Source organism: Panthera onca, chromosome B4, assembly GCF_046562875.1.
Source record: "Panthera onca isolate mPanOnc1 chromosome B4, mPanOnc1 haplotype 2, whole genome shotgun sequence".
Taxonomy (NCBI): Eukaryota; Metazoa; Chordata; class Mammalia; order Carnivora; family Felidae; genus Panthera; species Panthera onca.
In genome coordinates, this window is record NC_138345.1 from 69,494,971 (window position 1) to 69,522,250 (window position 27,280).

Here is a 27,280-nt window from a genome sequence, read left to right on the forward strand (position 1 = left end):
TGTGTGTGTGCGCACGCGTGTGTGTCATTTTTAACCAATCCTTTGCCAACTTTATGATGATTAGAATAGGTGCTTACAGTGATGAGTAAGACCTGATCCTTGTCTTCAGCTTTAGGTGTCTTATCATATAACCCTTTTCTCATTCTTTTCTGCTCATGCTATCCTTGGTTAGCTTAATCTTAACACTTTGTTGTTATTATACCCAATTAGCTTCTGATCTTAAAAACAGAAATTTTCTCCTGTTTGTTCTTACTCTTCAGTGGCTGTTGCTCAGGCAGCCCAATTTGAAGGCAGGGTAGAAAAGAAAGGGTTTAGGGTCACCAGCAAATACTCAGAAGTTCCTGTTCTCATCACTCCTACTTCTGGGTTCTTCTCTTGTCCCTCCTGGGCACAGAGGTGCTGGTGTTAATTCCTCCTTGCCCACCTTTCCCTAGAGTCCATCCGTGCTGGTGCCTCCTACAAACGGCAGAATGAAGGAAATCCAGAAAGAGGTGAGTTTTGAGCTAGATTTTGATTTGGGATTGTGAAGGGGTGGGGGACTTGAATTGACAGAGGTTACAGAAATGGGAAAAGTGTATAACTGCTCCATTAGTCTTTAGTTGGAACCAGAATTAAAATGTTTTTTAATGTTTATTTATTTTTGAGACACACACACACACACGCACACACACACACCCCACACACCCCACACACAGACGTGAGCAGGGGAGGGACAGAGAGAGAGGGAGAAACAGAATCTGAAGCAGGTTCCAGGCTCTGAGCTCACCAGGCGCTGAGCTGTGAGCACAGAGCCCGGCATGGGGTTCTCACAAACTATGAGATCATGACCTGAGCTAAAGTCGGACACTTAACTGACTGAGCCACCCAGGTGACCCCAGAATTTAATAGTAATAGATATAGGTAGTAGGATATGGAGGGAATATGTGAGTTGGTTGTCTGGGCTAGCCATTCCTGGTCAGGAATAGCCACCTCAAAGGAGATGGAGATCTGTAGAATAAACAAACCATTGACATATAGGACCTGATAACAGGAGGATCAGAGAATTTCTTTTTACCTTTTCTGTGTTCTTTCTGTTGTAGCATCCTTTTTCTTTATTCTTTGCTTCTTGCCTGTCCCTGCCCTTCATGCAACAGGTATATATGAGTAGATGTGGAGATATGATCTACCACTTGCTCTACCCTTCAGTATTCTTTGCTTCTGCACGCTGAGATTGGTTGAAATCTGCTTAAATTAGCCCTTAATGCAGCTATAATCTGGGAAGATCCTAAGACTACATTTGGTACTGTAATTGACATACCTGCAGTGCTGATTTCGTGTTTGTAAGATTTTGCTGAGTAAGAGATTATCAGCTGCTTGTTCCATGTCTAGCTTTGTGTGAGAATTGAGAGCCTATAAATACGCCTTTAATTATCATAGTTTGCTGTGCTGATTGGTCAAGCCCTCAACTTCTTTCAAGGAATTGCTTATCTTAATAGAATGGGGAGGTCACTGTATCCTAAGGGTAGAAAAATAATTTATTTTTTCACCTAATTTTTGACTTACTGTTTTCTTAAAGGACTTGAATGAGGTAGGCCCTGGCTATTCAGAAATAAGCTATGATACTTGGAGCTTTTGGTGCAGTGGAATAGACCGACACTGTCACAATATGATGTGGAATTTGCCATATGCAATGGAAATACAGTAGAAAATGACTAAGTAAACCGTGTTCTTAATCATTTTGGGATGTAGGGATGGTTGATATTTTTTGGTTTTTAAGGTCTACAAGAATTTTTAAAATGATTTTATTGTGAAAGCCTCTTAACATCACAAGTTAAAAGATTCTAGGGTTAACGTGTTTTATAAGACTGTTGGAGTCTCAGAGGTAGAATACTGTGCCTAGAGCAGGCATTCTCATCCTTGGCACTGTTGACATTTGAGGCTGGATAATTCTTTGTTGGGAGATGTTGTTTTGTACATTTGTAGGGTGTCCTGGCAACATCCCCAGCCTCTACTTACCGTGTGCCAATGGCACTCTACCACTAGTGACAGTAAAAAATTACCAGATGTCCCTGGGGAGGTGAGAGAAGTGCCTGCAGTGAAAGGCTTTCCAGGTCTGTAGGACATTGGAAAGAGATGTTATTCACTATTGCCCTTGAGTCTTTAGGCTCTTACTTAGCAATCTTGACCATGGCAGGAAGAGCTTAAGAGGCTTTGTGACTGAAGCTGGCTTTGCCTCAGTTTCAAGGTCGTTTTGTCTTTGCTTTTGCTCTTGACTGCTTTCTTGGCCCTAACCCACTGTCTAGTCTTGACCAGCTTCCATGTCACTCCAAACTTAGTGGCACCTTCTCCTTTTCTCTGCAGTTTAATTTTGTCAGTTTTCTTAGCAATGTAGAGCAGAAAATTTATATTATATTTGACACATACAAATAGTTTAATGAAATGTTTTTGTATCAGTAACAGCTCATCGTTATTTTTATGATTATATTTAACTAAAACATTTTTCTGTGTTGTTGAACTGACTAAAGTAATATTGTTTAAATCTAGTTTCTGGCTTCAGTTTCTATAAAAATGATGATATACATATAGCACTACATGAGTGTCTATAGTGACTGAAGATAAAGGGTAATGATTATCTCACACAGATTTATTTTTAACCACTTAACAAATATTTGGGTACTCATTCATACCAGGCATTGGATTGGTGCCCCATATTATAATTTTTCTAGTATTCATTTTTTAAACTAAACATTTCAGGAATATCTGCTATATTTCCCTACATACCCCTCGCTTTGAGCTGTCATTTAATTAGCTAGTTCTCTTTGTGGTATTTATATAATAACTACTCTTGAATTTTTATTGTGATAAAAGTTAGCTTTTAGGAACTTGGAGGAGGAAGCATTTATGAGTTTAGTCTTTTGCCATTCTGGAGGTCTTCTCAGTGGTTCTGTGTTGGCTAACTGGCCTTGATATGGCCTGAATTGCCAAATATGATGTCCATTGGTTCTAGGTTATTTGAAATTTCTTATGGTACACAGCCCTGGAAAGAGATAGGTGGACTTAGGTATTAACAGATTTAATTTAATAATGTAATGAAGACTTCACTACTAAAATGAATTTATGACGCCCCCTCTCATTTATTTAATTACAAAGTCACTCTAATTGAAAACAAATGAGCTAGAAAATTGCATTTTATGTTTTCTTAAACAGGTAAAGAGAGACCTGTTCAGTCTTTAAAAACATCAAGAGACACTTCACCCTCAAGTTCTTCAGCAGTTCCTTCATCAAAGGTTTGTTATATTTTAAAAATCAGTTTAAAGAGGAATTACAAAGTAAACGAGATGGACTGTCTGGTACAGGTGCTTTTATTCTTTACTGTCAAACCTAATGAGGATAATTTGCTGCATTTAAATATTTGAATCTTAAGTAACCACAACTTGAAGGTAGCTATCAAAATAAATGAGCAGTTTTCTTGAAGACTTTTTTTCCACAGATTATGCTAAAATTGGTACTTCAGCCATTGCGCATCTTGACCATAACAAGATGGGGATGAATATTCACATAGGGCATATTTGATGGGACTGTGCTTTTATTTTGGGAGACGTGAGTAAGGCAGAGACCTAACATTTATTGTATAACTACTTGATTCTAGTTATATTTTAATATATATATTTTTTGTATGCATACAGAAATCCCATGGTATAAGTAGTTAGATCCATTTTCTAGAAAAAGCTCAGAAGTTAAATAATTTTCTCAAATTATTTCACTGGCAAATTCTTTCAAACATTTCAAGAATACTAATCCTTCTCAAACTCTTCTAAAAAATAGAAGAGGAGGTAATACTTCCAGGCTCATTTTGAGGCCAGCATTACCTTTCTACCAAAACCAGACAAGAACAGTACGAGAAAAGAAAATTATAGGCCAGTATCTCTGAGAATGTACATGTGGAAATCTTCAACCAAAATACTGCCAAACCGAATTCAACAGCATAGTAAAAGTAGCGTACACCATGATCATATGGGATTTATTCCAGGGATACAAGGATGATGAATTACCCATGAATCAAGCAGTGTGATATATTGCATCAGCAAAATGAAGGATAAAAATATATGATCATCTCAATAAATGCAAAAAAATAGCATTTGACAAAATTCAACATCCATTCATGATAAAACCTCTGAACAAACTGGGTATAGAGGAATAGAACCTCAACATAATAAAGGCCTGATATCGCAAGCCAGAGCTAACATCATACTCTGTGGTGAAAAGCTGAAAGCTTTTCCTTAAGATCAAGAACAAGACAATTGGCCCACTATTGCCACTTCTACCCAACATATGACTGGAAATCCTACCCGTAACAGTTAGGTAAGAAAAAGATATTTAAAAACATCCAAATTGGGAAGGGAGAAGTAAGACTTTTTTTTTTGTTTTGCAGGTGGCATTATATTATATATAGAAAACTCTTAAAGACTCCACCAAAAAGCTGTTAGAACTAATACATGAATTCGGTAAAGTTGCAGGATACAAAATCAATATGCAAAAGTTGCATTTCTATACACCAGTTATAAACTATAAAAAAGAGAAGATAAGAAAATATTCCCGGAGTTCCTGGGTGGCTCAGTCAGTTAAGCGCCCGAGTTTGGCCTGGGTCATGATCTCGCGATTCGTGAGTTTGAGCCCCATGTAGGGCTCTGTGCTGACAGCTCAGAGCCTGGAGCCTACCTCAGATTCTGTGTCTCCCTCTCTTTCTGCTCCTCCCCTGCTTATCCTCTGTCTCTTTCTGTCTATTAAAAATAAATAAATGTTAAAAAAAAAAAAGAAAGAAAATAGTCCCATTTACAGTAGCATCAAAAAGAATAAAGTACTTAGGAATAAATTTAGCCAAGGAGGTGAAATACCTTTACACTGAAAACTGTACAACAGTGATGAAAAAAGTTGAAGAGTCAGATGCTTAACCCACTGAGCCACCCAGGTGCCCCTTTAACTTAGAATTTTTATATCTTAGTCTGTAGCATAGGCCTGTAAACAGTATTGTGGGAATCAGGTGATCCAGAAAAAAATGATTTATTTTCTTCATTTTTATATTGACCTCATGAACTGATCTTCTTCAAATGTTTTACTATAACTGATTTGTAACAGTGAATATGGAAATAAACAAAACTGAAGTACGAAGCACTAGTGATAGGTACTCTCAGGTCTGTTACTTCTCTTGATTCTCACAACTACTTTGTAAAACTGAATATTATTAATACCTGTTTTGTAAATGTGGAAACCAAGGCTTCGCAGTGTCATTAATTATGCATATAAAATCATTTATCTAGCAAGTAATGAAGCTGGCATTCAAATCCTGTAACTCTAAATTCCATACATTGTTTAATATTGTGTATGGTTGAAGAAGGGAAGCAGTGGAAATATCAAAAAATGAAATTTAGGTGTATAAATTTTGTGTAAGGAGTATGATTTATGTAAATTATTATAAATTATGAAAATAGCATGTCTGACTTTTCTACTGCATTAATTAGGAATTCACCTTGATGACATTTTGGCATTATTTATTTCATTGAATATAATAAAGATACAAAATTTAAATCAGTATGATGTCCTGTATATTTCAAATACTATTAGTATATTAATTTTTTTTGTTCTTTAAGATGAATTTTTAAAGCTCTATGTAAATGAAATTAGAAGTCAGATCTATTCTGTATGTCCAAAAGGAATTGCTACTTAGAGAAATTCTATCTTGAATATTTTTGAAAAAGCAAATAAAAGATGTACTTGTTCTCTATATACATTTGGAGGCTTACATAATTATAAGTTAAGTGGGATGTACTTCTTTTTTTTTTTTTTTTTTTTTTATTTATTTTTGGGACAGAGAGAGACAGAGCATGAACGGGGGAGGGTCAGAGAGAGAGGGAGACACAGAATCGGAAACAGGCTCCAGGCTCCGAGCCATCAGCCCAGAGCCCGACGCGGGGCTCGAACTCACGGACCGCGAGATCGTGACCTGGCTGAAGTCGGACGCTTAACCGACTGCGCCACCCAGGCGCCCCTGTACTTCTTGATGTATTTGAAGTTTAAATGCTTTTGAGGATTGTAATAGAACTGTGCTTCTGTTTTTATTAGGTGTTAGACAAACCCAGTCGGCTAACCGAAAAGGAACTTGCTGAGGCTGCAAGCAAGTGGGCTGCTGAAAAGCTGGAAAAGGCAGATGAGAGTAACTTACCTGAAATTTCTGAGTATGAGGTAAGGCATAATGTCCCCTTTAGGTTTCACATAAAGAGTTTTGTCTGGATTTTAAATTATGGGTGGGAAATATTTGGTTTGTTCTAGTTCTGCAAGACACAAATGGGGAAAACATCCTCATGAATTATTAACGTGTACCACACAGAGTAATAGTATGGTTATGAATGACTCTGTGTTCAGTAATTGTACTATACCTGAATTTCTCTGGTAGTTTAGAAGTGAAAAAATAGTATAAATATGGAATATAAGGAGAATGCATTTTATATAAGCTTCTTTTATGTGTTTTTTTTTTTTTTTTTTTTTTTGTTAAAAGTATCTCTCGAAATCATGCTAAGCCACTAGTCATAACCAGCGAATTCAGAACAAAAATCTGTTTAGACCTTAGGTCTTGGACTGTATTTATATTACATGCTATTTCTCTGCAAATTATCTCATAAATATCTCAAGAAATGGAATTATTCATTGTTGGGTTACCTGTGACCTTTGGTGAGTCTTGAGTACCAAAAGATGAGAGCATTTTTGGGTCCAAAGAATACTATTCATGAATCTTTGCATTAAAATATTTGAAGACGAACTCAAACTTCTCTGTATAACTTGTAACCTCTCTAATAGGGAAATGTAGATGTTTCATTGGCAAAATTAAGCTTTTCAATTCAAGTGTTGGTCTAAGATTATTTTGGCATGATATGCAGAAAATATAAAAATCTCTGTACCATGACCAATTACATAGACTTGAAAATTTCTGGCTTTTCAATAAATTTTAAGATACCTTTATTAGAAAGTTCTTTGATAAAATGGATCAAGCAATGGAATTTGATATAAAACTCATATACCTACATAAATCTTTGTATACCTACAAACATTGTTTCCAGAGTAATAATGTACACTGCTCATAGAAAGTACAAACCAGTATAGACTCTATCAGTGCTTACACAAATAAAGCCTTTCATTTTTAAAATGCTGATTTGTCATTTAGATATCAATTGTTCTTAAGTAGGTCAAGGTTTCCTTGTTATTGTACCTATTAAAGTAGATATTTATGTGTCTTTTTTTTTTTTTTTTTTTTAAGTGAGAGTGCATGCATGAGAGTGTGCAGGGGAGAGGCAGAGGCAGAGGGAGAGAGAGAATCATAAGCAGGTTCCATGCCCAGCTCAGAGCCTGACATCTGGCTCTATCTCAGGACCGTGAGATCACAACTTGAGCCAAAATCAAGAGTCAGACACGTACCCAACTGAGCCATCCAGGCACTCCTATACGTATTCTTGAGTAAATATGTATCAACATGATCTAGCTGTTCCTTTTTGGCACCTTTTCAGCACAATTTTAAAGCATGAACAATAAAGTAGTTTAATAGGGCCATTTTGTTTATATTCTTTAATAATTACAATAGTGGGTTTTATATTAATCTATATACTCAAAATTGCTATTTTAGAGAACTGATAATTTTTCTCAGGATTTTAAAACTTCCAAAAATTCTGTTTTCTTGTTTGTTTAGTACCCTTCAATTAGCAAGGCTTAAAGATATATTCATCACCCCATCACTTTTTTTTTTTTTTTTTTTTTTTTTAAGAGAGAGAGAGAAAGAGCACCAGCAGAGGAGAGGAGGAGAGGGTTGGGCTTGTTGGGGAGAGAGAGAGAATCCCAAGCAGGCTCTGTGCTCAGCACGGAGCCCGATGCAGGGCTGGGTCCCCTGACCCTGGGACCATAGCCTGAACTGAAATTAAGAGTTGGAAGCTCGACTGACTGAGCCACCTAGGCACCCTTTCCCCCCCATCATTTTTTATGTCTCTTAATTAAAAAAAAATAATAAACAGTCCTCACTGTCAACCTGCCCTAGGTTTTAAATACTTCTGTTCTTTCATCATTGTTTGAATGGATCTTGACTGAATAGTCAGTCACATTGGGTCTTTTTAACCTCCTTATTTTTTCTCTTAAAATATGAACCGAATTTGCTAGATTTTGCATTAATAAGAAGCTAACAAGTAATAAAGAACTAATTAATAAGTAGCTAATAAGTAATCAAGAGCTCTCTGTAAGTGGAGTCATAGGTCAGTCACAGTCTTTTGTTGGACCAAAGGCAAGGTGAGTGAGAGTAGGGTTGAGATCTCTTTATTATGTTTGTTACATGGTGTACATCATTAATGTCTTTAAAAAATTTTTTTTCTTTTAGCGTTTATTCATTTTTGAGAGACAGAGCGTGAGTAAGGAAGGGGCAGAGAGAGAAGGAGACATAGAATCTAAAGTAGGCTCTAGGCTCTGAGCTGTCAGCATAGAGCCCAGTGCAGGGCTTGAACTCACTGACCATGAAATCATGACGTGAGCCAAAGTCAGACGCTTAACCAACTGAGCCACCCAGGTGCTCCCATCATTAATGTTGACTTGAGCAGCAGCATCAATTTATAGCCCTGTCTAAAATGTTTTTCAAGTTATAGTGATACTTTCTTATACTGGAAATAAAGCAGCTGGGAAATTTTTATGGTACTGTTGTTCTTTTATTTAAAAACTTAATCCCATAGGACACCTGGGTGACTCAGTTTGTTGAATGTTGGACTCTTGATCTCAGCTCAGGTCTTGATCACAGGATCCTGAGTTCAAGCCCCACATTGTCTCCACACTGGGTGGGAAGCCTACTTAAAAAAAGTCATTAAACAAAAGAACTTGATCCCACCATATCTTATTAAAGTTTTGCTCAGATAGTAAGTAACCTCTGTTCTCAGGCAGTTTTTAAATAGTTACTCATTTCAGTGATCTGTGCTTTTTGAGAAATAGAATTTTTTTTTAAGTAATTAAAAAAAAGTTTTTAAGTTGATTAATTTTGAGAGAGAGAGAGAGAAAGCATGAGTGGGGAAGTGCAGAGAGAGAGAGAGAGAGAGAGAGAGAGAGAATTCCAAGCAGGCTTCGCACTGTCATTGCAGACATGGGGCTCAAATCGGTGAACCATGAGATTATGATCTGAGCTGAAGTCAGATACTTAACCGACTGAGACACCCAGGTGCCCTAAGAAATAGAATTTTGACTTTAATTTTGTAAACTCATATCTGATTAGGTAGAATAAACTATAAGGAAAAAAGGCTTTGATGCGAAGAAAGACATTGGCATAGTACTGTGTGTGTGTGTGTGTGTGTGTGTGTGTGTGTGTGTGTGTGTGTTTAAATGTAGTTCTGGCAGTATTTTTATTTTATAAAATTTGGGTTTTTTTTAAGATTTTATTTTTTTTAAGTAATTTCTACACCCAGTATGGGGCTCGAACTCAAAAGCTGAGATCAAGAGCCCCTCACTCTACTGACTAAGCCACCCAGGTGCTCCTTCATGTTACTTATTAAGTAATGGTCCATGTACTTCAGAAACATTGTGTAGATTTATTTTTATGACTAGGGACAGATTAAATATTTAGCTTTCCAGTTTATCTTCTCTTGCTGCTGTGAATATAGTTTTAAACAATTTGGGAGACCATGTAATTTACCGAAAGTTCAGTGAAATTGAAGATACATTTAGGGATATGCTTAACCATTCAGGAATGTTGTAATTCAATCTGCTGTTCAGCTTTATTCTTTTACCTTTTGGGCTCTAATAGAGATTTCCCTAAGTATTTGATAGAATAGTAATTCTAAAGAGTCTTAATGATCTGAGGGGAAGAAAATATTTTGTTAGCCAGTATGTTCGGGAAATGCTAGATTTGAAAGAGGTAGGTTAGGGGTGTCTGGGTGGTTCACTGAGTTAAACATCTGACTCTTGATTTTGGCCTAGGTCATGATCTCACGGTTCTTGGCTTTGAGGCCCTTGGGTTTGAGCCCCAAGTCAGACTCAGCACTGTAGGTGCAGAGCCTGCTTGGGATTCTCTCTGTCCCTCTCTGACTCTCCCTCTCCCTCTCTTGCACTCTTTCACTCTCTCTCAAAATAAATAAACTTTAAAAAAAAAAAAAAGGTTACTTTGATATTGCAACACTTTTCAGGGATTTTAAGATGTTAATATGCTCATCAGTGGTCTGTGAAAGGAAGATGGATAATAAAATTCACATAATTTAGCAGACTTGACTATGAAATTTTTCACAGTGCATATTTTAGGATTAGTATTTTAAGTTACATATTTTCAGAAAATAATACCGTACTGGCTTTCTCATAGCTTATTTAAATTTGCTAAGTATTCATTCTGCATCTACTTATGTCAAACACTGCATTAGAGACACCATCCTAGCTGTCTAGGAGCTTACAGTCAAGTTTTGTAGAGACATAATTTACGATCCTCAAACAAATGGCCATCGGAGTTTAGCTTTTGGCTATCAGAATGAAAAGCAAATTACTTGGGGGCTCTTAGAATGTCCCAGTAGAACAGTTACTTCTTCCTATAGAAGAAAATTTTGACATTTTTCTTACTTAAATGTGAAAATATGATTTATGTTTTTCCACATACAAAGTGTCATTTTCTACTTCAGTATCTGCTTACTTTCTCCATTGTAGAATACCTATCTTTAATAGCCCTCTTTCAAATTCATATTAATTCAGTGGAATCAGTAGTGTTTGAGATAAGAATCAAGGTTGGTCTTTCCCTTCCTGTTTTAAAATTTATGCTGCTTTTGTGGTCATGGATGCCCTTATTAAAGGTCATTATTGCCCTTATTAAAAATATTGTTTGTACTTGTTAAATATACACTGAATGTATCTCAAGCACTTGTCTTGTTTTCCCTCTACAGTACCTTGAAAAATACATATCTAATTATATAATTGTATAATTATACATAATTTTTTAATAAGCCCTTTTAGTGTCAATTTATTTTTTCTTCTTGTTTTCTAAAAACGTGTATCTGCTCTGATGTGCTTTCTATGCTCATCAATTTATATTTTTGTGTGTAGGCCTAGAATTATGATAAAGCCTGAAATTTCTATCTTCATTGTGTTTTAAACTTCAACAGGTTTTTTGTTTTGTTTTGTTTTTTTGCATTAACTTAACTAAAATGGAATCTAGTGGCAGATTTTGATCTTGGGTTTTAGTCAGAACACTGGTTGTATAAGTAATCCAATTTCCTCAACATCATTCAAATCTAATTGTTAACCTGGTGTTAGAAACCTGATACTGATACTGGGATTTCTATCTTAAATACATAAAATTTATCATCTTAACCATTGTTAATAAGGGTATAGCTCAGTGGTATTAAATACATTAGTATTATTGTATAGCCATCCACCGTTCATCCTCCTAACTCTTTTCACCTTGTAAAAGTAAAACTATACCCATTAAATGATAACTCCCTAAAGCAATTTATCAGTTTATTCTCCCAACCCCTGGCAACCACCATTATGTTTTCTGTCATTAAGATTTTGACTACTCTAAGTATCTCATAGAAGTGGTTCATACAGTATTTGTCTTTTGTGATTGGCTATTTCATTTAGCATAATGTCTTCAAGGGTCATCCGTGTTATAGCATATTACAGAATTTCTTTCCTTATTAAGGCTGAACAATATTCCATTGTGTATATGTACCACATTTTGCTTATCCATTTATCTGCCAATAGATAACGTGGGTTGCTTCTACATTTTAGCTTTGTGAATAATGCTGCTATGAGCATGGGTATACACCTATCTTCAAGACCCTGCTTTTAGTTATTTTGGATAGGTATTCAGAAGTGGAATTGCTGTATCATATGGTAATTGTATTTTTAATTTTTGAGGAACTGCCATATTGTTTTCCACAGTGACTATACCATTTTACATTCCCACCAACAGTGCACAAGGGTTCCAATTTATCTACATCCTCACTATCAGTTGTAGTTTTCTGGGTTTTTTTTGTCTGTCTGTTTGTTTGCTTTTTGCTAGTAGTCACCCTAATGGATATGAGGTGGTATCTCATTGTAGTTTTGATTTACATTTCTCTAATGATTAGTGATGTTGAGCATTTTTCTTGTACTTAGTGGCCATTCATATATCTCTTTAGAAGAAATGTGAATTCAAGTTCATTGTTCATTTTTTAGTTATTTGTTTCATTGTTGTTGAGTTTTAGAAGTTCTCTATAAATTCTAGATATTAATCCCCCTTATCAGATACATGATTTACAGATATTTCTCCCATTCTATGGGTTACTTTTTTACTCTGTTGATAGTGTTATTTAATAAGCAAAATTTTACATTTTTCAATAAGTCCAAGTTTTTTCTCTTTCTTTCTCTCTCTCTCTCTCTGTTTGGTTACCTGTGCCTTTGGTGTCATGTAGAAGAAATCATTGGCAAAGCTAAAGTCATGAAGCTTTTGTCCTATGTTTTCTTCTAAGAGTTTTATTGTTTTCGGTCCTACATTTAGGTCCTTGATCCATTGTGAGTTAATTTTTATAGATGGTGTTAGGTAAGGATCCAGCTTCATTCTTTTGCATGTGGATATCCAGTATTCCCAGTTTCACTTGTTAAAAAGACTGTATTTTTCCCATTGAATGGTCTTGGTTATCTTTGTTAAAAATCATTTGACGTATGTAAGAAGACTTATTTCTGGACTCTCTGTTCTATATATATCTGTCTGTATGCCAGTATTACACTGATTTGATTAATGGACCTTGGTAGTAAGTTTTGAAATAGGAAGTATAGGTCTTCTACTTTTGCTCTTTTTTTTTTTCAAGGTTTATTTTGCTTATCTAGAGTCCCATGAGATTCCTTACAAATTTTTGTAGAGTTGGGTTTTTTTCATTTTGTTTTGTTTTAATTTCTGCAGAAAATCCCATTGGGATTTTGGTAGGGATTGCCTTGAATCTGTACATTGCTTTGGATGGTATTGACATTTTAACAATACTGTCTTTCATTGTGTGAACGTGGGATGTGTTTCCATTTATTTATGTCTTCTTTCAGCAGTGTTTTTGTTGTTTTCATTATATAAGTTTTTCATCTCCTTGGTTAATTCCTAAGTTGTTTTTGTTTGTTTGTTTGTTTTAGTTTATTTATTTATTTTTGAGAGAGAGAGAGAGAGAGCAGGGGAGGGGCAGAGAGAGAGAGGGAGAAGGAGAATGCAGGGCTTGAACTCACAAACCATGAGATCATGACCTGAGCCAAAATCAAAAGTTGGATGCTTAACTGACTGAGCCACCCAGGCACGCCAGTTCCTAAGTATTTTATTCTGTTTGATACTATTGTAAATGGAATTGTTTTGTAATTTCCTTTTCAGATAATTCCATTGTTCATCTATAGAAACACAATTAATTTTTGTGTGCTGAGTTTGTACCTTGCTACTTTGCTGAATTCATTTATCAGGGTGTGTGTGCATAATCTTTAGGGTTTTCTACATATAAGGTCATATCTGCAAACAGAGATAATTTTACTTATTCCTTTCTAATTTGCGTACCTTTCCTTTCTTCTCCTTTCCTACCACCCCCCTCCCCTAACTGTTCTGGCTAAAACTCCCAGTACTGTTTTGCATAGAAGTGATGAAAGCAAGCATCCTTGCTTTGTTCATGATTTTAAAGAAAAATCTTTTAGCCTTTCAGTATCAAGTGTGATGTTCGCTGTAGTTTTTTCAGATATGACTTTTATTATTTTGAGATGGTTTACTTCTATTCCTAGTTTGTTGAGTGTTTCATCATGAAAAGGTGTTAAATTTTGTCAGATACTTTTTCTGTATCAATTGAGATGATCATGTAGCTTTTTCCCTTTATTCTGATGATGTGGAGTATTACACTCATTAGTTTTCCTATGTTAAATCATCCCTTGCATTTCAGGCATAAATGCCACTTGGTAATGATGTATATAATCCTTTTTATATGCTGCTGAATTCCTTGTGCTAGTGTCTTGTTGAGATATTTTTGCATCAGTGTTCCTAAGGGATATTGGACTGTTTGTTGTTGTGTCTTTGTCTGGCTTTGTATCAGGGTAATGTCCTCATAGAATGAGTTAGGAAGAATTCCTTCCTCTTCAGTTTTGGAAGAGTTTTTAAAGGCTTGGTATTAGTTCTTTATTAATTTATTATTATTACTATTTTTTTAACATTTAATTTTGAGAGACAGCGAGAGACATATTGTGAGTGGGGGAGGGGTAGAGAGAGTACGGGAGACAGAATCTGAAGCAGGCTTCAGGCTCTAAGCTGTCAGCACAGGGCCTGACCCAGGGCTCAAACCCACAAACCTCGAGATCATGACCTGAGCCAAAGTCAGAAGCTTAACTGACTGAGTTAGCCAGGCGCCCAGCTTGGTATTAGTTCTTTATATGTTTAGTAGAACTGGTGAAGCCATAAGGTCCATGGCTTTTCTTTGTTGGGAGGATTTTGATTACTGATTCAGTTTCCTTACAAGTTTCAAGTCTGTTTAGGTTTTATATGTCTTCTTGATTTAGTTTTGGTAGGTTTTGTGTTTCTAGGAATTTTTCCATTTTACCTAGGTTATCCTTTTTGTCAGCATGCACTTGTTCATAGTACTCTCTTAATAATTCTTTTTATTTCTGTAGGATTGGTAGTAATGTTCCCACTTTTATTTCTAATTTTAGTAATTGGAGTCTTTTCTTAGTCCATCTAACTAAAGGTTTGTCAATTTTGTTGATCTTTTCGAAGAACCAACTTTTGTTTTTTTTTTTTTTCTTTTGTTTTCTATCTACTTCATTTATCTCTGCTCTAATCTTTAATATTTCTTTCCTTCTGGTATCTTTGGGTTTAGTTCTGATTTTTCTGTTTTTCTAGTTCCTTAAGTTGTAAAATTAGGTTGTTGATTCGAACTCATTCTTGTTTAATATAAGTGTTTATAGCCATTAATTTTTCCCTTAGCACTGCTTTGCTACTTCTCATAAGTTTTTGTACAAGGTATTTTCATTTGTTTCTTAAGCATTTCCTGCTTTCAGTATAATTTCTTCTTTGGTCTATTGTTTAAAGGTGTGTTCTTAAATTTCCACAATTTTGTGCATTTTCCAGTTTACTTTTTAAATCTATTGACATTTAGTGTGTGGCCTAACACATAGTCTATCCTGGCAAATGTCTCCTGCGCCTGAGAAGAATGTATTCTGTTGTTGGGTAGAGTGTTTCTTGTATGTCTGTTAGATCTACTTTGTATATTGTTTTATTTAAGTCCTCTGTTTCACTACCTTATATCTGGTTTTTCTGTCCATTACTGTGACAAGGGTATTGAAGTCTCCAGTTGTTACTGTATAACTTTTATTTCTCCATTTCTTTCAGTTTTTTGCTTCATATATTTTGATGGTCTATTCTTAGGTCCATAGATGTTTATAGTTGTTATATCTTCTTGCTGTATTGGACCTTTTATTAATATACTCTTGTCTCTTGTAACCTTTTTTGACATAAAGTCTGTTTTGTCTGATATTAGTGTAGCCACACCTACTTTCTTATAGTTATTATTTGTATGGGCTATCTTTTTGTATCCTTTTGCTTTCAACATGTTTGTGTCTTTGAGTCTAAAGTAAGTCTCTTATAGACATTATGTAGTTGGATCCTGTGTTTTTATCTACTCTGCCAACCTCTGCCCTTTGATTGGAAGGTTTAATCCATTAAATAATTACTGAGAAGAAGGGACTCAACTTCTGTCATTGAGCTATTTGTTTTCTGTATGCCCTGTAGCTTTTTTGTCCCTCATTTCCTGCATTCTGGTTTCTTTTGTTTTTAATTGATTTTTGTTTTGTTCTTTGGTGGGCAGTGAAATTTTTAAGTTCCTTCTTAATTTCCTTTTGTATGTATTCTTTTAAAAATATATAATATTTGTTTCCATTAATATTTCTTTCCTTCTGGTATCTTTGGGTTTAGTTATGATTTTTCTGTTTTTCTAGTTCCTTAAGTTGTAAAGTTAGGTTGAGAGGGAGAGAGAGAATCTAAAGCAGGCTCCATACTCAGCACAGATCCTGATGCAGGACTTGTTCTCACGATTGTGAGATGACCTGAGTTGAAATCAAGAGTCAGATGCTTAACCGGCTGAGCCACCCAGGTGCCCGTTGTGTATATCCTGTACCTATTTCTTTATGGTTACCATGAAGATTACATTTGCATCCTAAAGTTATAACACTAATTTGTATTTATATCAGCTTAAGTTCAATAACATACAAAAACTCTGTTCCTTTCCAGCTCCATCTCCATGCCTTTTGGTTGTTGATATCACAAAATTACATCTTGATTCATTGCATCCCCAAAATGTGAACTAATACTAATAATTGTTTTAAATGCAGTCGTCTCTTAAGTTATCTAGAAAACAAGATTTGGAGTTATAAACCAAGGTTATAGTAGTACTAGCTTTTACACCAATAGTGTCCTTTAAATGTATTAGTCTCTTAAATCATGTGTAGAAAACAAAACAAAAAAAACAATTGCAAAGCATTGGTACAGTAATATTAGTTTTTATAATTGTCCAGGTATTTATCTTTATTGAGATCTTTCTTTATTTCTCTGAAAGACTTCAAATTACTGCCTAGTGTACATTCATTTCACCTTGGAGGATCCCCTTGAGCATTCCTTGCAGGGCAGATTTAGTCATAAACTCCCTGAACTTTTGTTAATCTGAAAATGGCTTGATTTCTTACCCTTTTTTCAAGGATAGTTTTGTTGGATATAGGAATCTCAGTTGACAGTTTTTCTTTTATTACAGTCATTCTTGAACAACATGGCTTTGAACTGCACAGGTCCACTTATATGTGGATATTTTTCAGTAAGTGTGTTGGAAGACACTTTGGAGATTTGTAACAATTTAAATGTCTATTTTTACTTATTTTTGAGAGAGAGCAAGAGAGAGAGGGGGAGAGGCAGAGAGAGAGGGAGACAGAGAATCCCAAGCAGGCCGTGTGCTGTTGGCACAGAGCCCATTGTAGGGCTCGAACTCATAAACCATGAGAGCATGACGAGAGTTGAAATGAAGAGTCAGATGCTCAATCAACTGAGCAACTCAGGTGCCCCAGGAGATTTGCATCAATTTGAAAAGGCTCGCAGACAAACCGTATAGCATAGAAATACAAAAAAAAAAAAAAAAAGTTGTTATAAGAATTAGGTATTATAAGAATACAGTGTATGATACATACAACTTACAAAATATGTGCTAATTGACAGTTTGTGTTATTAAGGCATCTGATTAACAGTAGGCTATTAGTTGATTTTGGAGAGTCAAAAGTTATACGTGGATTTTTGACTGGGTTAGCCCTCCAATCACCATGTTGTTCAGGATCAACTGTACTTTGAATATGGGCCTACTGTAATATTGCCTTCAAAGTTTCTGCTGAGAAATCTATTTTTTTTTTACCTTCCATGTATGAGAAAATGATTTTTTTCTTGTATATGATGAGTTTGCTTTTCACTGCTTTCAAGAGTCTCCCTTTTATTTGTCTTTTGAAAATTTGATTATGATGTATTTTGGTGTGAGTCTTGAGTTCACCTAACTTAGGTTTTGTTAAGCTTCTTTGGATGTTTATATTTAAGTCGTCCATCAGATTTGAAGTTTTTAGCCATTATTTATTCAAATATTTTCTGCTACTTTCCTCTTCTAGGACTCCCATAGTGCATATTTTGGTCCACTTGGTGGTGTCCCAACAGATTCCTTAGGCTCTGTTCACCTTTCTTTAATATTCTTTCATTTTGTTTCTCAGACTCCATAATTTCCATTGCAAGTTCACTGATTCTTCTGCCTACTCAAATCTGCCTTTGAATCCCTGTAACAAAATTTTCATTTCAGCTATTGTACTTCCTAGCTTTGTGATTTCTTTTAGGTGTCTTTTTAGGTTTTCTGTCTCTTCATTGGTATTTCTGTTTTCTTCACACATTTTCTTGGCTTTCTTCACAACATTCTTTAGTTCTTTGAGCAACTGAGACAGTAGTTTTGTTGTGTTGTGTTCTTTTAGATTTTATTTTTAAGTAATCTCTACATCCAACATGGGGATTGAACCTACAGCCCTGAGATCAAGAGTTGCATGCTTGGGGTGCCTGGGTGGCTCAGTAGTTAAGCTGGTTTTGGCTCAGGTCATGGTTTCATGGTTTGTGGATTCAAGCCCCGAATCAAGCTATGTGCTGACAGTGTGGAGCCTGTTTGAGATTCTCTCCCTCCCCCTCTCTGCCCCTCCCCTTCTCCCTCTGTCTCTGTCTCTAAAAATAAATAAATAAACTTAAAAAAAAAAAAAAAAGAGTTGCATGTTTTATCGACTAAGCCAGCCAGGCTTCCTGAGACCATAGTTTAAAATTTATTTTCTGGTAGACCTATTGTTAGGTCTGTTTCAGAGACAGTTTCTATTGATTTATTTTTTCCTTCAAATGGGCCTTACTTTCTTCTTTCTTTGTATGCCTTGTGATTTTTTGAACAGTAGGCATTTGAATCTAATAACCGATAATTCCAGAAATCAGATATTCTCCCCACACCCCTTTCTATTGTTGTGTGGTGTCTGTGTGCTGAGGATGAGTCTAGGTGTCAGTTTAAAGTCCTTTCTGAGTCTTAGAATGTACAGTCACTTTTTAACTTGCCCCATATAAGCAGGGTTAATGTCCTAATATTAACATCTAACTTTCAAAAGGTGAAGAAGTGAAAAATAAAGGAAAAAGGGTACTGGCAGCTTAATTCACGGGAGTCACTTCAGCCATAATAGGAGGGGTTTGAAACAATAGTAGGAGATATGAGCAATGGCTGTTTACTCCTTTGTGATCACAAGCCCCAATCAGTGATCAGAGCACAGATTCCTGATGTTTGGAAAATGGGGTCCTTTTTGCCCAACCTCAGGTACCTACCCACCAAGTGGCTGAGGGTTGGGATGGATAGCTGCTATTGTGGCAAGAACTGAAATTAACCTCAGTTTACCTTCCGTGTATTCCTCTGGAAGTTGCAAACCTTCAGGAGAATCCAGAGTTCCAGAATACTTACATCAGACAACGTTTTCCAGTGCAGTTGTTGTTTATGTTAGGAGACAGATTTCTGATGCTTTCTATTGTGGCATCTTCCCTGATTTTCACTGCTTTCTTCCATAAGTGATTGGTATATTTTCAGTTGAAATCTCTTAAAATATATAACTTAGACTTGTGAAAACCAGGTTTTAAAAAAAGTAGATTATACATGTACATGTCAGAAATTCAAATGTCACAAAAATGTGTAGCATCTCCCTTCCATCCTACTCCTTACTTCTAAGTTATTCCTATTGAGCCAACCACCACCCGCCCCCCCCTTTTTTTTTTTACATTTTTCCCCATAGATAGCATCCTTCCAGAGATCATTTGTGTGTGTGTGTGTGTGTGTGTGTGTGTACATATATATATATGTATATGCATAAATGTACATACACACATACTTCCTCTCTCTCTTTTTTTACACAGTTGGCAGTATATTGATAGGAAATGAATGACCTCCAGAATGTTCCAGGAGAAAAATTAGAGTGCATTATACAACAATTATAGGCTGTTATTCTTTTAGATGATTTCTTAATATCCCATAGTTCTACATACTGGATAATTTATTTGTCCTAATGATGGACATGTAGGTTGTTTTCAGTCATTTGCTATAAGTGGCAGCCATATGTTAGTATCTGTTGCTCATGTCGGTATCTGTAGATTAAGTTTCTAGAGGTGAAATTGCTGGGTGAAAGGCGCATGTACTAAATTGCAATACATGCTGCCAGATTACTGTGTAAAGAAGTTGTGTCAGTATACACTCCCAATACACTAGGAGTTGATGTGCTTTTCCTAGTGAAAATTACCACTCATTAATATATATCTTGTGACTTCACTAAACCTACTGCTTTTTGCCACTACTTAATTTTTTAAAATTCAGTTTTTGAAATATGTTCTATTTCTTTTTTTCCCTCTCATTTCCCACCTACCTAACATATGCGGCAGTAGAATATATGAGCTCAGACTTTACAGTTTACTCTAAGTCATTGCTTACTGCAAGTTACATGGAGGCAAGAACTTTGCTCTGTTGTGTTCATTGATGTATCCACTGTTCCTGGAACAGTGTTTGGTATTTGTCATATAGTAAATTTTTTTATTAATTTTCTAAAAAAATTTTTATTTTAATTCCAGTTAGTTAACTTACAGTGTTATTTTACTTGCAGGTGTACAATATAGTGATGCAACATTTTCATATATCACTTGGTGTTTATCATGACAAGTGCGCTCCTTAATCCCCATCACCTATTTAATCCATCCCCCCACCCACCTTCCCTCCGGTAACCATCAGATTGTTTGTTCTCTATAGTTAACAGTTTGTTTGTTTGTTTGTTTGTTTCTTTCTTTCTTTCTGTCTCTCTCTCTTTTTCCCTTTTTTCCCCCCTTTGCCCATTTGTTTTGTTTCTTAAATTCTACATATGAGTGAAATAATATGGTATTTGTTTTTCTCTGACTTCCTTAATTTAGCATTATACACTCTAGCTCCATCCATGTTGTTGCATATGGCAAGATTTCATTCTTCTTTATGGCTGAATAATACTCCATTGCACATATGTACCCCATCTTCTATATCCATTCATCAGTACATGGACGCTTGGGCTGCTTCCATATCTTAGCTATTGTAAATAATGCTAATATAAACATAGGGGTACATGTATCCCTTTGAATTAGCACTTTTGTAAATACCGAGTAGTGCATACCTCCATACTGTTTTCCACAGTGGCTGTACCAGTTTGTATTCCAATAGTAGATGAGTGTTCCTTTTGCTCCACATCCCTGCCAACACCTGTTGTTTCTTGTGTCATTGATTTTAGCCATTCTGACAGGGGTGAGATGATACTGCATTGTAGTTTTGATTTGCATTTTCTTTATAATGAATGATGTTGAACATCTTTCCATGTGTCTGTTGGCCATCTGGATGTCTTCCTTGGAGAAACATCTGTTCCTGCCTTCTACCCATTTTTAATTGGATTATTTGTTTTTATAATGTGTTGAGTTGTATCAATTCTTTATGTATTTTGGATAGTAACCCTTTATCAGATATGTTATTTGCAAATATATTCTCCCATTCAGTAGTTTGCCTTTTAGTTTTTTTTTTAATTTTTTTTTTAATGTTTAGTTTTGAGAGAGAGTGAGCGAGCGGGGGAGGGACAGAGAAAGGGAGAGACACAGAATCTGAAGCAGGTTCCAGGCTCTGAGCTGTCAGCACAGAGCCCGACACAGGGCTGGAACCCACAAACCGTGAAATCTTAACTCAAGCCAAGGATGGACACTTCACTGAGTGAGCCATCCAGGTGCCCCTGCCTTTTTGTTTTGTTGATTGTTTCCTTTGCTGTGTAGAAGCTTTTTATTTTGATATATTCCCAGTAGTTTATTTTTGCATGTTGAAGTTATTTTTGTGTATGGTTTAAGAAAGAGTTCAGTTTCATTCTCTTGCATGTCACTGTCTACTTTCCCTACCACCATTTGTTGAAGAGACTGTCTTTTTCCCATTGGATATTCTTTCCTGCTTTGTTGAAGATTAATTGATCATATTTATTTTTCTAGGTTTTCTGTTATGTTCCATTGATCTATACGTCTGTTTTTGTAACAGTACCATACTATTTTGATTACAGTAATACAACTTGAAATCTGGAATTGAGATACCTCGAGCTTTGTTTTTCTTAAAATTTTAAGAGTGCTTTGGCTATTTGGATCTTTTCTTTTCTCTTTTCTTTTCTTTTCTTTTCTTTTCTTTTCTTTTCTTTTCTTTTTTGTGGTTCCATAAAAATTTTAGGATTGTTCTAGTTCTGTGGAAAATGCTGTTGCTATTTTGATAGGGATTGCATTAAATCTGTAGATTGCTTTCAGTAGTATAGATATTTTAACAATACTTGTTCCTCCAATCCATTAGCATAAAATGTCTTTGCATATTTTTGTGTCTTTAATTTTGTTCATCAGTGTCTTATATTTTAGTACAGGTCTTTCATTTTTTGGTTAAGTTTATTCTCAGGTATTTTATTATTTTTGGTATAATTGCAAATGGAATTATTCTGGTTTCGTTGTGCTGCTTCATTATTACGTAAATGGAAATGCAGTGGATTTCTGTACATTGATTTTGTATCCTGCAACCTTACTGAATTCATTTATCAGTTTTAGTAGTTTTTTGGTGGAGTCTTTCAGATTTTCTATGTATAGTATCATATCATCTGCAAATTATGAAAAGTTTTACTTCTCCCCTACCAATTTGGATGCCTTTTATTTCTTTTTGTTGTCTGATTGCTGTGGCTAGAACTTCCAGTGCTATGATGAATAAAAGTTGTGAGAATTGACATCCTTGTCTTGTTCCTAACCTTAGGAGAAAAGCTCTGTTTTTCCCCATTGAGGATAATGTCAGCTGTGAGTTTTTCATATCTGGCTTTTATCTCATTGTGGTATTTTCCCTCTAAACCTACTTGGTGGAGGCTTTTTATCATGAATGGATGTTGTACTTTGTCAAATGCCTTTTCTGTGCCTATTGATGTTATGTATCACGTTGATTGATTTGCAAATATCAAACCACTCCTGTGATGTACAAGGGGAATAAATCGCACTTGATTATGGTGAATGATCTTTTAAATGTATTCTTGGATTTGGTTTGCTAATATTTTGTTGAGGATTTTTGCATCTACATTCATCAGAGATATTGCCAGTAGTTTTCTTTTTTTGTGGTATCTTTATCTGGTTTTGATTTCCGGGTAATGCTTGCTTCATAGAATGAATTTTGAAGTTTTCCTTCCTCTTATATTTTTTGGAATAGTTTGAGAAAAACAAGTATTAACTCTACTTTAAATATTTGGTAGAATTCACTTGTGGAGTCATTTGGTCCTGGACTTCTGTTTGTTGGGAGTTTTTGTTTATGGAATCACTTTTTTTGCTGGTAATTGTTCTTTCAAATTTTCTTTCAGTTTTGGTAGGTTATATGTTTTTACGAATTTATCCATTTTGTCTTGGTTGTTGGCATATACTTTTTTTCATACTATTCTGTGATAAGTTTGACTAGAAGTTTATCAATTTCATTGATTATTGTTTTTTTTTTCTCCCAAAGGAATAGTTCCTGGATTCATTGATCTAGGTTCTGTTGGTTTTTTTTAGTTTCTGTGTCATTTATTTCTGCTCAAATCTTTATTATTTCTTTCCTTCTGCTGGTTTTAGTTTTTTTTTTGTTGTTGTTCTTTTAGTAGTTTCTTTAGGTTTAAGTTGTTTATTTGAGATTATTTTGGCTTCCTTAGGTAGGCCTGTATTGCTGTAAACTTCCCTCTTACAATCACTCTTGCTGCATCTCAAAGCTTTTGAACCATTGTGTATTTCCGTGTACTTTTTTATTTATTTCCAGGTTGGCCCATTCATTGTTCAGTAGCATGTTCTTTAACCTCCATGTAGTTTGTGTTCTTTCCAGAGTTTTTCTTGTGGTTGATTCTAATTTTATAGCACTGTGGTCAAAATAGATGTGTGGTATAATTTTATCTTTCTGAGTTTGTTGAGGCTTCTTTTACGGCCTATTATATAATCTGTTCTACAGAATGTTCCAAGTGTACTTGAAAAGAATGTGTATTCTGTATTTTTAGGATGTAATGTTCTGAATAAATCCATCTGATCCAGTGTGTTGCTCAAAACCATTGTTTCCTTGTTGATTTTCTGTTCAGATGACCTGTCTGTTGATGTAAGCGGGTTTTAAAGTCCCTTACATTTATGGTGTTATTATCTATTAGTTCCTTTATGTTTGCTATTAACTGTTTCATATATTTGGGTGCTTCCATGTTGGAGGCATAAATATTTGCAATTGTTACATCTTGTTGTATTGTCCCCTTTATAGTTATATAGCATCCTTCTTTGTCTCTTCTTAAAGTCTTTGTTTTAAAGTCTCTTTGTCTGGGGCTCCTGGGTGGCTCAGTCAGTTGAACATCTGACCTTAATTTTGTCTTAGTTCATGATCCCAGGGTTGTGGGATTGAACCCTACATTGCACTCCATGCTAAGTGTGGAGCCTGCTAAAATTCTTTCCCTTCCTCTGTCCCTCTCTCCCACTCACATTCATTCATTCATTCATTCATTCATTCTCTCTCTCTCTCTCTCTCTCTCTCTCTCTCTCTCTCTCTCAAATAAAAATAAATAGGGGTGCCTGGGTGGCCCATTCGGTTAAGTGTCTGACTCTTGGTTTTGGCTCAGGTCATGATCTCACGGCTTCATAGATTCAAGTCCTGCATCAGGCTTTGTGCTCCAGCTCGGAGCCTGCTTGGGATTTTCTCTCTCTTCCTCTCTCTTCCTCTCTCTTCCTCTCTCTTCCTCTCTCTTCCTCTCTCTTCCTCTCTCTTCCTGTCTCTTCCTCTCTCTTCCTGTCTCTCTCTCTCTGCCCCTCCCCTACTCGTGATGTCTCTGTCTCCCTCAAATAAGTAAACTTAAAACAAATGAAATTAAAAATATAGTCTATTTGGTCAGATATAAATATTGCTATTCTGGCTTTCTTTTGACCTCTGTTTGCATGATAAGTGTTTCTCCATTCTATCACTTTCAATCTGCAGGTGTATTTAGGTCTAAAATGAGTACCTTGTAAGCAGCATATAGATGGGTCTTGTTTTCTTAGCCATTCTGTTACTCTGTGTCTTTTGATTTATATTCCATTTATATTCAAAGTAATTATTGATTTATACATGTTGCTATTTTATTACCTCTTTTGTGGTTGTTTCTGAAGATTTTCTCTGATCCTGTCTTGTCTTTCTCATGGTTTGCTTGTTTTCTTTAGTGATATATTTGCATTTTTCTTTATTCTTTGCATATATATTAGTACTTTTTGATTTGTGGTTGTCATTAGGTTTGTTTATAACATATTCTGCATATAGCAGTCTGTGTTAACTCAGCGGTTAAGTTTGAACTCATTCTTCACTCTTCCTCACATTTTGATATGTTGTCCTATTTTACATCCTTTTATTTTGTGAGTTCCTTGACTGATATTTACAAAAATAGTCATTTTTACTGCTTTTGTGTTTCCTTCCTTCATAGTGTCACTTTTGGTCTTCCTTTCCACTCAGAGGCCCTTTAATATTTCATGCAGGACTGATTTAGTGGTCATGAACTTTTTCACTTTTTGTCCAGGAAACTCTTTATCTCCTCCTATTTTGAATGATAGTCTTGCTGGATAGAGTATTCTTGGCTCTAGATTTTTCCCACTCAACACTTTGTATGTATGGTACCCCTCCCTTCTGGCTTGGAAAGTTTCTGCTGAAAAATCCCCTGGTAGGCTTATGGGGTTTCCATTGTGTGTAACCATCTTCTTTTGTATTGCTGCTTTTAAAATTTTTTCTTTTTGGTACATTTTGCGATTTTTATTGTAATATGTCTTGGTGTGGATCTGCTTTTGTTGATTTTGTTGGGGGTTGTTTGTGCCTCCTGGATCTAAATATCTATTCCTTTTCCAGATTAAGACAGTCTCTAGCTATTATCTCTTCAAATAAAATTTCTACTTCTCTTTCTCTCTCTTCTTTGGAATTCTTCTAATGTGAATGTTTTTACTTTGATGGAGTCACTGAGTTCCCTAAGTCTGTTCTCGTTTTGCCTAATTCTTCTTTCTGTCTTTTGTTCATCTTGCTAACTTTCCATTACTCTGTCTTCTGGCTCATTAATTCATTCCTCTGATTCTTCCAGTCTGCTGTTCATTGCATCAAGCATATATCCTATCTTGCTTATTGCACCTTTCATCTCTGATTGTTTCTTTTTTGTTTCTCTGTTAAAGGTCTCACCATGTCTTCCACTCTTTTCTCAAGTCCAGTGAGTAACCTTATGATCATTGCTTTAAATAGTCCATCAGACATGTTGCTTCTCTTTTGCTTAGCTCTCCAGCTATGGCCTTGTCCTTTTGTTTTATTTGGGACAGATTCCTCTGTCTTCTCATTTTGCCTAAGTTTCTGTGCCTGTTTCTCTGTGTTAGGAAATTTGCTATTATGTTTCCTGTTCTTGAAGGTAATGGTCTTGTGAAGAAGAGGTCTTGTAGTGAGTGCCCTGGTGTGTAGTGTCCACTGTGCTCAGGGTCTGTCTCTTCCAGTATTGTCTCCAGCGTTTGCTTCATATGTGCTCTGCTGTTTTTTCCTGGCCTTTTTATCCTTTAGGACAGTCATCTGCAGAGACTCTCTTTGCCTGTTGTGGGTAGTGTTTAGTCCCTGGTGTGAATGTAGCATGTTTTAACTAGATGTGAGACCTGTTGCCACCAGCACTGGAACTGAGGCTCTGCAAAACTCCCTGATCAGGAGACAGGATGTGGGCAGGGGTTTGGGCTGGTCTTCTGGCAAGGGCGCCTGCGATGCTGGAACTGAGGTCAGTGTGACTAGGAAAGGCAGTTCTACCAGAGTACAGTGGGGTGCAGGAACAGGCCTTGGTGTAAGCAAATTAAGTAGGCAGTATTGTCATTGCGCTGGATCTCATAGGTGGTTCTATGCTTATACTGAGGGACTGGGGAGGGAAAAGGTGGTTGCCTGTCCCTTTTTTCCTGGAGTGTTCTCTTCATGAATGCTGCCTCTCTGGGACACACTCCAAGATGAGGGAATAACCTACCCACTGTGTGCCCCAGGTGCTCTTCAGATCACTGTTTACCCTCTGTATGTTCGAGGACTGTTTCCCCTGCCTTCTCTCTAAAAGCAATCCCAATGCCCCACAGCTTTCCCCAGGGTCAAGCTCGCTGACCTTCAGAACTCCAGGCTTTAGCCTGGTTACAAGAACTCAAAAAATTCATCCCCTCTCATTTTCCAAGCCAATTGCTATGGGATTCATTTCTCCCAGGCACTCCCCTGTGTGTTAGTCTGTCTGTCACCCTTCTCTGCAACCATAGCTTCCTCACTACCACAGCAGCCACCATCCTTCTTTTCTCTCCCAAGCCATCTCTCTGCACTTCCTACTTCCTTCATTATGGCCTCTCCTCTACCTTTAGTTGTGGAGTTTGTTCTGCCAATCTTAAGGTTGATTTCTGGAGTATTTAGGATTATAATTATCTAGTTGAATTTGTGGCTAGCATAGGGTCTTCCTACTGTGCTGCCATATTCCTTTCTCTGTCACACAGTAACATTTTTTTTAAGTTCTTGTTAAAATTCCAGTTGGTTAACATACAGTGTAATATTAGTTTCAGGTGTACAATATAGTGACTCAAGACTTCCATGTAATGGCCAGTACTCATCACAAGTGCTGTCTTTAATCCCCATCACCTAGTTTAACCTAGTTTAACCTAGTTTAACCTAGTCTCCTACCTACCTTC

At 36.1% G+C, this 27,280-nt stretch overlaps 1 protein-coding gene across 8 annotated transcripts in view; it reads left to right on the forward strand.

The window, feature by feature from the left end:
* The window catches only part of PPHLN1 (periphilin 1), a 138,764-nt gene that overhangs the window by 68,877 nt on the left and 42,607 nt on the right, over positions 1-27,280 (forward strand). For 6 of the 8 annotated variants that reach the window (XM_060657896.2, XM_060657901.2, XM_060657904.2 and 3 more), the window contains 3 exons: positions 435-491; positions 3,187-3,266; positions 6,100-6,219. In XM_060657896.2, coding sequence (XP_060513879.1) covers positions 435-491; positions 3,187-3,266; positions 6,100-6,219 — 257 coding nt within the window. The remainder of the gene's footprint in view (positions 1-434; positions 492-3,186; positions 3,267-6,099; positions 6,220-27,280) is intronic. The other 2 variants (XM_060657900.2, XM_060657903.2) reach the window with 1 other exon arrangement.